Source organism: Sprattus sprattus (genome assembly GCF_963457725.1).
Source record: "Sprattus sprattus genome assembly, chromosome: 16".
NCBI classification, from domain to species: domain Eukaryota; kingdom Metazoa; phylum Chordata; class Actinopteri; order Clupeiformes; family Clupeidae; genus Sprattus; species Sprattus sprattus.
Window position 1 is genome coordinate 7,970,588 of NC_137914.1, and position 12,318 is coordinate 7,982,905.

Below are 12,318 nucleotides of genomic sequence, written 5' to 3' on the forward strand. Positions count from 1 at the left end.
CCCCCTGAAGGTTTACACCATGTTCTGGTTTCCTAAAGATACACCTATGTTCCGAATCATTATTTTCATTTTAAACGCCTATGCTCTTATATATTTCGAGCTGTTAAAAAAAATAACAATTTTTTTTTTGTACTGCTTTACTGGTTTACTGTTCAGATTTTGAGCCACTCCAGTGTTGCTTTAGTCTTCTGCCTAGAATTATTTTCCTGCTGGTGAGGTATCCCTGTACCTTAGTTTTACGGCAGACTGCAACTGTGGTTCTCTTGTGATATTGCGTAGAAATGTTCCATTAATCCTCCCTTCAGTTCTAAAAGGTTTCCCAGTTCCTGGGAAAAATATTCCCACAGCTTGATGTTACCTCTGCCATATTCCACTCTATGGATAGTATTTATTAGGCATTGGCAAACTCTACTTTGGCCTCATATGACCATAAAACCTTTCCCCTTTTTTACATGCTTTAATATATTAGTTATCATTTTCTCTAGTATTTCAGTAGCTGGCTTAAGACCCGTAGTCAGCATGATTTTGATATCCAGAGAGCGATCTCTATTTCAGTGTCTCATAGGTAGTACCTAATTATGATCAGTTACAGTCAAATAAGTGGCACCTCTGTGATCCTTTGTGAAAAATGTGCTATCTGGCTAAATCTTGAACTCAAAAGCACAAGGGTTTGAATACTTATGCAAGAAGTGTCTTAAGTACGTTTTTAATGTATTTATTTTTAATGTTAGCAGACAAATAAGTTATTTTGGAAATATACTAGACCATACTAGAGCATGAGAGTGTTTGCGATAAAAGTACTGATTGATTTGTAATTCAGAAAATGCTGATGAGTTTCAGGGGGGTTGAATACTTTTGCGAGCCACTGAACCTATAGTTTCAAAATGGTCATCTGCACACTATATTTTTATTTTTGCTTGGCTTTTACCAATTTCTTTGTGTTGTTTGTCAGGAGGAAGAGCAAACAGGCTGTGAGGGACTATAAGAAAGTCCAGATCCAACTGGAGAACCTGGAGACAAGTGTGAGAGATCGCTGCAAGAAGGAGTTCACTGGTGGGCAACCCTCAGCTTGACCTTTAATCTCACAAAAAATGGACTCACATAAATATTATATTCATACTGATAATTTACAAAAATGTCCAACCACAAAAGTGCCCCCACAAAATGACTGACGGATAGCAATGCCAATCTCCATGGGTGTTTACTGCTGGGCTTATACAGCCAGACTGCACCGAATTTTTGCTGCTTTAATCGCAGAGCCCAGGAGACTTTCCGAGACTCCTTTTTTTTTTTAGATCTATTCTATTTTAGTGATAAATATCATAAAGTGTCTTAAAACCAGCTTCTGAAAATATGATTTATAGCTGAAGTAGTTGGATGGATCTTAGTAATTGCTGTAGAGTAGTTCAGTAGTTCATTCTCCATTCTCAGATAAAAGAAATGGGTCACTAAAGCAGCATTTTACAACCCTGAAATCCTTTCTACTCCATTTAGCCCAACTGCATTTACAGCCTATACATAGTGCAAACACAAGCAAAGTAACACAGCTGTAATGTATTATTTACAAGAGTAATGTAAGCATCTTCTCTGTTCCTTGCGTGTGCAGACCTGATGACAGAGATGATGGACATGTCCAGTGACCTGGTTGGATCAGGGATCCCTATCCTGGACTACCGCACCTATGCCGAGAGGATCTTCTTTCCCGGCCACAAGGAGTCACCGCTCAGGCGGGATCTGGATGTGCAGGAATGTCGCCGGGCAACAGTGGAGCAGGGCCTGGTGCAGCTGTCCAACCTGCTGAATAGCAAACTCTTCCTCACCAAGGTATCACCGGCATAGCCGCCCTGGCTAACGTTTCTCCTCACAGCTAGTTTGTTTATTTGTATATTTATTTGGATCCCCATTAGCTTCCACAGAATGGTCGCTAGTCTCCGTAGGGTCCGCTTGTCTCCCTAGTGACCACTGCGGTGTGGTGCTACCAGTGCTTTACCAATACAGAACATTATTTTAACACTATTTTAACCCCTACTCTGCCACTGCCTGTACAGTCATCATGTTGCATCTGATATATCCATTGCCTCTCAGTCTGTGAGACACTATTACAATATACATAATATACATTCTACAGTGCCACTTGTTACTAGATACAAAAACCACCAATCAGATCTGTGCTTCAGAACTCACATACGTGACACTAACATGTTCATTTCTGTCGTACTTTATTCCTCAGTTCATCCATACGCTGGAGGGCCAGCGGACCTTCTCCCCGCGGGACCGGGCCTACGTGGCATCCCTGCTGACCGTGGCGCTGCACAGCAAGCTGGAGTACTTCACCGACATCCTCAAAACCCTGCTCAACGACCTAGTGGAGCAGTACACCGCCAAGAACCCCAAGCTCATGCTTAGGAGGTGAGGGGGAGCGCACTAATCCGGTTTCCAGTCATTGGGTTCCCACCAAGTGGTCAATATGTTTAGTGTGAAGTTACGTACGTACTGTTCACCAGTTTTGCTAGTGAATGGGAAATCAGTTATGAGGAGCCTTTTGTAGCCACTCAGTCACTGTTACAGACCTCAACGCTCCTATAAACAGTGTTTTCGGATGGTAAGTTACTCGAAACCTGACTGGTTGATGAGATGAGCATTAGCTGGAGGGCATTACAGCAGCTGACCAGACTGAAGGCTTTGGCTGCCACCACTGACGCATTCTCTTGCCCCCCCCCCCCCCCCCCCCCCTCCCACCCACCCCCCCTTCAGAACCGAGTCCGTGGTGGAGAAACTGCTGACGAACTGGATGTCTATCTGCCTCTACTCATTCCTCAGGGTGAGCAACTGCAGAGCGGCACTTTGCCGCCGTGCCGCCCACTCTTTTTCATTTGTTGTGGCACTTTCTGTAAAATAAGCAGTTTGTGCGGTTTGCACTGTAAGCATAATGTGTATGTGTATGTGTATGTGTTTTGAGAGTTACTTGAGTTTTCCTCTGTTGTTATATTCCTTCTATACATAGCTGAATGCTGCATTGCAAACCTCTTTAAAAAACAGATCGAAACGTAGGCTTGTGCAATGCAGCTGGTTGAGACTCTGAGGCTGTGGCCCAAGTGCTGCTGCTCATGGACTGTGTGTGTGTGTGTGTGTGTCTGTGTGTGTGTGTGTGTGTGTGTGTGTGTGTGTGTGTGTGTGTGTGTGTGTGTGTGTATGTGTGTGTGTGTGTGTGTGTGTGTGTGTGTGTGTGAGTTTGTGTGTGTGTGTGTGTGTGCGTATGTGTGTGTGTGTGTGAGTTTGTGTGTGTGTGTGTGCGTATGTGTGTGTGTGTGTGTGAGTTTGTGTGCGTGTGTGTATGTGTGTGTATGTGTGTGTTTGTTTTTGTGTGTGTGCTTATGTGTGTGTGCGTATTTATTAGGACTCGGCGGGGGAGCCTCTGTACATGCTGTTCAGAGCCATAAAACAACTGGTGGATAAGGGTCCTGTGGACGCCGTGACAGGCAAGGCCAAGTACACACTCAACGACAACCGCCTGCTCCGCGAGGATGTGGACTTCCGCACACTGGTGAGAGACTCCTAAAGTCATGCATACGCACACACACCCACACACAAACACTCAAATACGCACACACACACACACACACACACACACACACACACACACACACACACACACACACACACACACACACACACACACACACACACACACACACTCACATATTTCTCCAATTGAATTAATCCAATGCTGTTTGGAATGTCTTCGTAGAATTGAGTCGCTCTTCCAATACACAAGCTTAAAAAAAACCTCATACCACACAACACAGACTTACAAACATCACCACAACCGTTCCATTCACTTTTCTACCCAGACCCTAAATGTCCTTGTGACTGGAGGAGGTGCCAATGAGACCCAGACGATGGCTACCAAAGTGCTGGACTGTGACACCATCACCCAGGTGAAAGAGAAGGTTCTGGAGCAGACCTGGAAGACCACGTCCTACTCCCTGCGGCCAGCAACCGACTCCCTGCACTTAGGTAAGGGTCAGACAGAGGCAGAAAATGGGACTCAAATGTCTGAAGACAGGGGGACAGCGTCTGCAGTATTGTCTCTTGTGGTTAGCTGATGCGTGCACAGATATGTCATTTCTTGAATATGGTACATTTTCTTGAATATGGTGTTTTTTTGTTTTTTTGACAATGAAATGAAACAGAATGGCGGGCGGGGGTGGCAGGTCACCTGATTCTGTCAGACGAGGACCTCACATCAGTGGTGCAGGGGACATGGAAACGACTCAACACTCTACAGCACTACAAGGTCTGAGCGGAGGCACATTTGCACAGGCACTGATAGAGCAGTATTAATAGTACTGGCAATGTTGAACTGGAATGAATTGTGTGAGAGGATTTAGTAGTGAGTCCATAGAATAGATTTTTAACAGCATCCATAATGTGAGCAATCAGTGCAACAAAATCCTGTCTGTATTTCACTGATATATGCATCGATTCATAGGTCTCGTAGCTCCATTTATGATGTCTGTTTATGGAAGCACACAGCATTCCCATAGAGAACCTTAAGGTGAATCCTCAGGTGGATGACACTGCTGCCATAATAGAACACACCTGTGAGAAGGCCATGTGTGTTTGAAAAGTAGGAGAGACTAGAACTGAGAGAGAGAGAGAGAGAGAGGTGACACCGCTCGATCCCTGCAGCAGGCTGACCGGGACTCATTCAGCGGGTCTCTCCCTCTCACCAGGTCCCCGATGGTGCCACCGTCACGCTGGTGCCTCGCCACTCCAAGCACATTCACCACGACAGCCACGACTACATGCCCGGAGAGAGTGAGTCACCTGGGCAGCCTTTACACATCCACACTCCCTCTGATCTGTTCCTTGAGACAATGTTATTGTTCCGTTTTATAAAATTGAATGTAATTGAATGTAATGTAATGTAATGTAATGTAATGGAATGGAATGGAATGGAATTGAATTGAATTGAATTGAATTGAATGGAATGGAATGGAATGGAATGGAATGGAATGGAATTGAATTGAATTGAATTGAATTGAATTGAATTGAATTGAATCTTGTTTGTTTAGAACCACGGGTCACAGTCACTGGGTCATTAGTTTTATTACATATGAGCATGGACTGGCTCCTATCACATGATGACTAGGCGCACTGAGCCGTTATGCTGCTGCCTTGAGTGCGTTCCTGTGCTCTGCTTCTTTCCCTATCATCCCTCTCAAATGTTTTGTTTCTTCTTCCACTCTCCTCTTTCCCTCCCCCTGTCCCTCAGAGACGCCCATGCTGGAGGATGGCGACGAGGGGGGCATTAAGCTATGGCACCTGGTGAAGGGCAACGAAGAGCCCGAGTTGCCCAAACACAGACGAGGCAGCCTGAGGGAGAGGGAGCGCGAGAGGGCCAAGGCCATCCCAGAGATCTACCTCACACGTTTACTCTCCATGAAGGTAACACACACACACACACAAACACGGACACACACACACACATACCTACCTACCTACCTACCTACCTACCTACCTACCTACCTACCTACCTACCTACCTACCTACCTACCTACCTACCTACCTACCTACATACATACATACATACATACATACATACATACATACATACATACATACATACATACATACATACATACATACATACATACGTTCCTTATATCAACTACATTTCACTGAAACTGGTATCTCTCTGCAGGGGACGCTGCAGAAGTTTGTGGACGACCTGTTCACGGTGATCCTGAGCACCAGTAGGCCGGTGCCCCTGGCTGTCAAATACTTCTTTGACCTCCTGGATGACCAGGCCCTTCAGCACAACATTACTGACCCAGAGACAGTCCATATCTGGAAAACCAACAGGTACTACAGGCTCTGCCCAAGACATCAAGGCACAATGCATTTAGACTTGAGACTATACAGTATATACCTGGTGCAACCAAATGGGGACCAAATATATATTTTTTTATATATTTATATATATAACAGATTTTAAACAAGCAGTGTGAGATTTGTGGCAACTGTCATTTTCTCCCATTTCCAACAAAAGGCTGTCGTCTTCTCTTTCCGTAGCCTACCATTAAGATTCTGGATCAACATACTGAAGAACCCACATTTCATTTTCGATGTGCATACCTCTGATAATGTGGACGCTGTACTGTCTGTCATTGCCCAGACCTTCATGGACTCATGCACCATTGCAGACCACAAGCTGGGCCGGGTGAGCAGACAGAAGGAACCTCACTGCTTTGGAGATTTGTCATGTGGTCGACATATATCTGGACACTCGATCCACGTTTTAGTCTGTCCTCATATCTTAAAAAGAAGTCCCTTTGATAGTGTCGATAGTCTGATCTACACCAGATTTAGGTCGTTTTATAGAAACTGTTGGTTGAATGCCACACTGATTATTTGTATAGTTGGAATATGTACATTGATATTAAACTGATCAACTGAAAGGTATAGCTTGAAAAAATATGAAGCAATGGAAGATGCTTGACATACTGTACTTCGTATGTAGTGGGATGTTTACTAGGTTTTTAAAGTTACAAATGCAGAAGGGCTTTTTATAGAAGCAGTGTGTCACCAATTACTTTGTTTGCAGCATAGCTTTTATTTATGCTGTGTTTTTAAGGGTGCCTGTGTTTTCTTCTCATCTCTTTTTTTAAGGATTCCCCCATTAACAAGTTGCTGTATGCCAGAGACATCCCGCGCTACAAGCAGATGGTGGAGAGGTGAGAATGTGCCAGCCTGTTTGGCCTCTTGGCCCTAGGCACAGACCAGCCTAGCCGTGCACTGAGGGCACCCCCGCCCAGCTGTCCACTGCTCACTGTGAACACCAACACAACCTGGAACCTGGAACCTGGCACATACTGTCTGACAGCAGGAGCAGATAAATGGACACGTTCAGACACACAGGCTGGCTTGGCTCTGGGCTGGCTCGTTTCATTAAGCTGTAAATGTTCAGTGTTAAAAATGAGAATTGGGCCGTATAAGCTGTGGTAAATTGTTGACGATATGGTTTTCTGTTTAAGGTATTATGCTGACATCAGGCAAACAATTTCAGCCAGTGATCAGGAAATGAATTCGGCTCTTGCGGAGCTGTCAAGGGTAAGTCGGTATATCCTATTGGCTTAGCCACGCCTCATATATTCTGATGTATGATATATCAATCTGGGAAATTTGACTGAAGCTTTTTGATGCACCTTAGCAATGACAAGTTCACCAATGCAAGAAATTCTTTTTGTACCAATAATCTTCAGCAGTTAACGTTTTTACATTAAATAGCATCATTCGGTAACATATCTGTTGGCTTTTTGTCATGAATTTCCCACCCTTTTCCTATCACTATTTCATCAAGATTAATCTGCCATTATTCTGGTAGTAACTGTGGTCATATTGTCCTCTTTCAATTCCCAGTGCTGATATTGATTATGGTAAAAGTACTCATTACCTGTTGAGAAGTGTACATCACGTGTAAAAGTTAATTTTCTGTTTCTTAGAATTACTCTGGCGAGGTGAATTGCTATGTGGCCCTGCACGAGTTATACAAGTACATCAACAAATATTATGATCAGGTGAGTTTACCACTGACAGTGTTGTAGTTGCTTTGCCATAATACCGAATGCCATATGCAATGTCACTGTCAAAATGACCAATCAGTATAGAGACGGGTTTATGTTTCTGTCTCTGTAAAAGCTCAATAATATTCTGAAATGTTCACCTCTGTGTGTTATGCTTGTAGCAATGATTATAAACAATAGATAGATTATGTGGTGTTTTAGTCCTATTTAGTTTTAGAATAATTGTATTTATGTTTATGTTGTAATTTTTGTATGGTTATTTCTATATAGACCCACACAAACACTTCCTCACCTTTGACTTTTAATTAAAAAAAAGATTAACTGAAACATCTACTGTACACATGACACATCAGAAACAACAACAGCACAAGCCCAGACCCAAGAGCTCAGACATGTATCTCTGTCCGTCTCTGCAGATCATTAGTGCACTGGAAGAGGACCCAACGGCCCAGAAGATGCAGCTGGGGTACAGGCTCCAGCAGATCGCTGCTGCCGTGGAGAACAAAGTGACTGACCTATGACCTCACACACCCCTGACTCTGAATGACACAGTGTCATGGAGACTCCTGGCTGAAAAAAAATGGCCCACTCAAAAGGGATGACTGATGAGTACTGTAAAAATGACCTCCGCATGGGCTGGAGATGTTTCCAGAAGGCAGGAGGACAGGAGGAGATGGAGATGATTGATGAAGCTGGCAGAGGTGTGAGGGAAGGACAGGTCTCCACCATCCATTTGATCGGACTTCAAACCTCAGCAGCAACTCGTGAAGGACTTGAAATTGCCACCGATACAGTATACAGCATACAGTATTCTGGATTCTGCTGATTTCCTCTGCAAGTGTGACGTGATTGTTCTGGGCATTCCTACTTCACTCCCTGCTCTTGTGCACACTTGTTTGCCCATGGTACGTTACTGAGAGAATTTTCCTCTAAGAAGGACTGATTGAGAGGACTTGATAACTGCAGATAGCACTGGTGTTTGCCAGTTGCTGCAGTAGGATTGACATAAACTTAGAACGAGTTAGCGCAACAGGTAACGTATGAGAGTGTATGTCCTCCTTTGTTTCCCTGACTATCCTCCTTTGTGTCTTACTTCTGTAGTGATTTGTAGAGTCTTTGGAACAGAGTTCAATCATAAGAGTGTTTGGGGGTCTTTGGAATTGCATATTGTATCTAAGTGGGGTTAGCCTGACTGGTGGTCCAAAACACAAATGGTCTTAAAACATAAAACCTAATAATTCATATCAAATATATGAAAAAAACAAAAACGGAAAGGTGGCCTTTATTGACCTAGTACTAAACTGATTATTTTGCCAATGCACCTGGTACATTCAATTGATTAAAACAAAGTATCTCAATTAAAACTAGATCTCAAGACTATGACCAAAGTTAGCCAAAAACAGAAAAAAACACATTGCATTTCCTTCAGTGACCAGCAGATGTCAGCTTACCAAAAGCACCCACCCAGTGACTGCACTTACCAACTGGTATTAGTAAATCAGTCAGATGTTAGGAGAAAAAAATACAGTTTTTAATTATATAAAATAATTATAATATATTGTTAAATCCAAATAGACACCACTTTAAAGTACATGCGGCCTGAATGTTTTGAGTTTTAAACATTGCTACTGTCTACTGGTTTCATTGAAAGAATGCATACTTAGCAAAATCCCTGAAATGCAAAAAGACATTTCTCTTATTGGCAATGGCAAATACTGGTTGGAATACATGTGCGGCTTTCCTACTGAAGGTATCATGCACACACACACACACACACACACACACACACACACACACACACACACACACACACACACACACACACACACACACACACACACACACACACACACAATTGCTTCCATTTTATTTATTAATTTATTTATTTCTTTCCCAGCTGGCTTCTATAACAGCTTGCCAATTAAAAAGTAAAGACCAAAATAATGAGAAGAGTTTCTGTCAAAAGCATTTTATAAAATGTCTCCTCCACTCCTGTACCTGGTTCCCAGTTTTTCCACAAGGGCGGAAGGAAGGTTCGGAATATTCCATGTTCTTTTGATGAATGCATGTTTACAAACTATGGCAAATCCCCTTGCTGACCATGATGAATGCTTTTCCATGGCTTTTGAATAACGTACACGGTTGCAGGTTTGAAAGGCTGATAATCTAAATGTGATTGGAAATCATGTATTGATGTCATTGCTCAGTGAAAATGTTCTGTTTGTAAATAGAGTTGTATGTATCACCATTGCTTTTTTTTGTGGTCGGAAGAAGAGGATAGTTCATGCAAAGCAAACAATAAAGTCCTCTGAAGTTCAAGTCGTGTGTAATGCTTTTTAGATTTCAGTGCTGGAATCTGTTTACTTCATTTGTCGGTCCAAATGCAGCATCTTTCCATCTACAGTGATCTTAATAACTGATAAGTTAGGTTTTCAACTGAAAGTGAACTGTTTTGAACAGAGTATCTAACTGTAACCTGTTCTTCTTCGTAGAGCATACATAGATATAGAAGACAGCCTGTAAGTGTGTCATCATTCAGTACCAGTTTGTGTAGTTGGACTGAACCTTATATTTACAATCCAGTGCTGCAATGCTAAAAGAGTTGTCTCATCGCCGTGTTTATCGCGCATTCTTTCGGACAAGGCATGTAGTGGCCAATCTGGTGACCTCAGCAGAATGCAGCGGTTGGAAGGGGTCGGTAACCCAAACCAGGGCAGCTCTGTCAGGAGCGACACTTTGAGCTTCGATGTCCTGCACGAGACTGAGCAGCTCTCTTGTTTGTACTCAAACTTGGTAACCGCGTCATGGCAGAAGAATGCCTGCTGCTGTGTGAGGACTGTGAGTGAAGGCCGTTTGGGCGGGATACTGGGGGTGGGGGGCACTGTGTTATCTTCAGTCTGTCTGACCTCTGTAGCCATAGGGACTAATTATATCTATCATTTGTCTAGAGCTGACTCGACTGCTCTAGGCCAAGGTGATTTTCAGTTTCACAACAGTATATTTTATATTTATAATCTAATGGCAATTAATCTGGAGGGCCTGTGTTGTTTACTGAGACTATTAATTCTGGTTGTATATAGCTTCTGTTCATGCTGTAATAATTTGTGAATTAGTCTGGAAATTGATTAGTTCAAGTGCTTTACTTTCCAGGCGCGGAGAGAACAGAGAGAAGCTGTTTTGTTTAACACAGTGTAAGCAACGTCAGGATCACCCTGAGACAGGTCACCTTTATGACTTTTATAGGTCGTATCACATATATCACAACTCTTGCGCACACCCCCCAGTTGAGATATATACTTACCAAAAATAAAAACATCCTTTGAAAAAAATATTCATGGTAACTTGACTTATGTGTCTGGCTTTAAGCAGTGACATTGCAGACTAACTCAAATCCAATACATTTCGCTTACAGGGCGAATAATGTTTAAAGATACATGCTTTCACAGAGTTCTATTTTCATGCCCCATCACAGGGTATGTGTGTGGAAAATACAAGTCGCTGCCAGGTATTTAAGCTAGACCAGACTTGGCAACAACACACTGACAGCCCATGCTGGTAGCATGGCAGAAGCAGTCTGTTTTCCTTTTGTGGTTGAAGGACGGGGCTGTCATCTAAAAAAAAATAGAAACAGGTCAACTGTAATTGGGAAGGGGTGTTGGATATCACATCTCTTAAAAGCCTTCTAATTGCTGAGTGCCTTCCCATATAATGACCTTCAAATTTAGGGGGGGCTTTTAAAGTAAGTACTGACCTAGTTGAACTGTCATTCTAAATTTTGTTGAACATAAATCAAAATTAATTATTTATTAATACAGTATGAACCACAGGACACAGGGGTGAGTTCAGACTGCCGGGAACATGATGGTGAAAAGTATAAATGATCTGAATATAAAAACTAAACTTAGATGTCAGTAGTATCCTATAGTGTCATATCATGTCACATAATGACATATGGTACTATCCACACTATGCGTACTATGAATGTCTCCATTATATAGTCCTCAGAAGGGGAAATCTGGCAGTGTTTTGGTTTTGTGGTTTCATCTGATTGTTTAATATTTGTGGGTGTGACCTCAAAAGGATCTAATTACTATTCACTGTTAAATGATGCCCAAGGCCCATGTGTAGTTACTAACTCCTCTTTGTCATTGTCCTTGGTGCTCTTATGTGGTAAACAGTCATTAGAATCCTTAATCCGTCATACATTTTGAGAGTATCATAATGAAATGTAACTTCACTCCAGGGCAGCTGGACGCTTCTGGACGCTGCCCTTGTCTGGTTTCCAAATGCATTGTTGGACCACAATATTCAGGAATCCCCGTCGTAAGCTTTTCCTGCGTGTGTCTTGTGTCACATAGCCCCACACGAACACACGAACACACACACACACACACACACACGCACACACACACACACACACACACACACACACACACACACACACACACACACGCAGCCCCTCCTCTCCTGGGACCTTTCATTTCTCAGCAGCTTATCACCGCTTCAGACATGCCAGTGGGCACTGTGTCAAGGCCTAAGTGTTAACAGCTTCACGTTTACCACAGAGTGACTCTTGCCAGGCTGCACCCGGTCACCCAGTGGCGGTGGGATATTAATAAACCTCTCTCCAGTGTCCAAATGGGAAATCAATATGCGCCGCACAGCAACTCGATAGCTTCCCACTTCTTTTGCAGAGTGTGTCATGAACCTGACTCGGTGACATCAGATT

The 12,318-nt window shown here is 43.0% G+C and overlaps 1 protein-coding gene across 1 annotated transcript in view; it reads left to right on the forward strand.

Annotated features, from left to right (window-relative positions):
• Nucleotides 1-8,164, forward strand: part of plxnb1a (plexin b1a) — a 43,362-nt gene extending 35,198 nt beyond the window's left edge. The window contains exons 24-38 of the mRNA XM_080854505.1: nt 953-1,053; nt 1,607-1,824; nt 2,231-2,409; nt 2,755-2,821; nt 3,398-3,544; nt 3,852-4,017; nt 4,194-4,297; nt 4,737-4,821; nt 5,279-5,451; nt 5,708-5,868; nt 6,079-6,226; nt 6,676-6,740; nt 7,041-7,116; nt 7,509-7,583; nt 8,006-8,164. Of these exons, the coding sequence (XP_080710631.1) occupies nt 953-1,053; nt 1,607-1,824; nt 2,231-2,409; nt 2,755-2,821; nt 3,398-3,544; nt 3,852-4,017; nt 4,194-4,297; nt 4,737-4,821; nt 5,279-5,451; nt 5,708-5,868; nt 6,079-6,226; nt 6,676-6,740; nt 7,041-7,116; nt 7,509-7,583; nt 8,006-8,110 (1,870 nt within the window). The 3' untranslated portion in view covers nt 8,111-8,164. The remainder of the gene's footprint in view (nt 1-952; nt 1,054-1,606; nt 1,825-2,230; nt 2,410-2,754; nt 2,822-3,397; nt 3,545-3,851; nt 4,018-4,193; nt 4,298-4,736; nt 4,822-5,278; nt 5,452-5,707; nt 5,869-6,078; nt 6,227-6,675; nt 6,741-7,040; nt 7,117-7,508; nt 7,584-8,005) is intronic.
• Nucleotides 8,165-12,318: the final 4,154 nt, after the last annotated feature.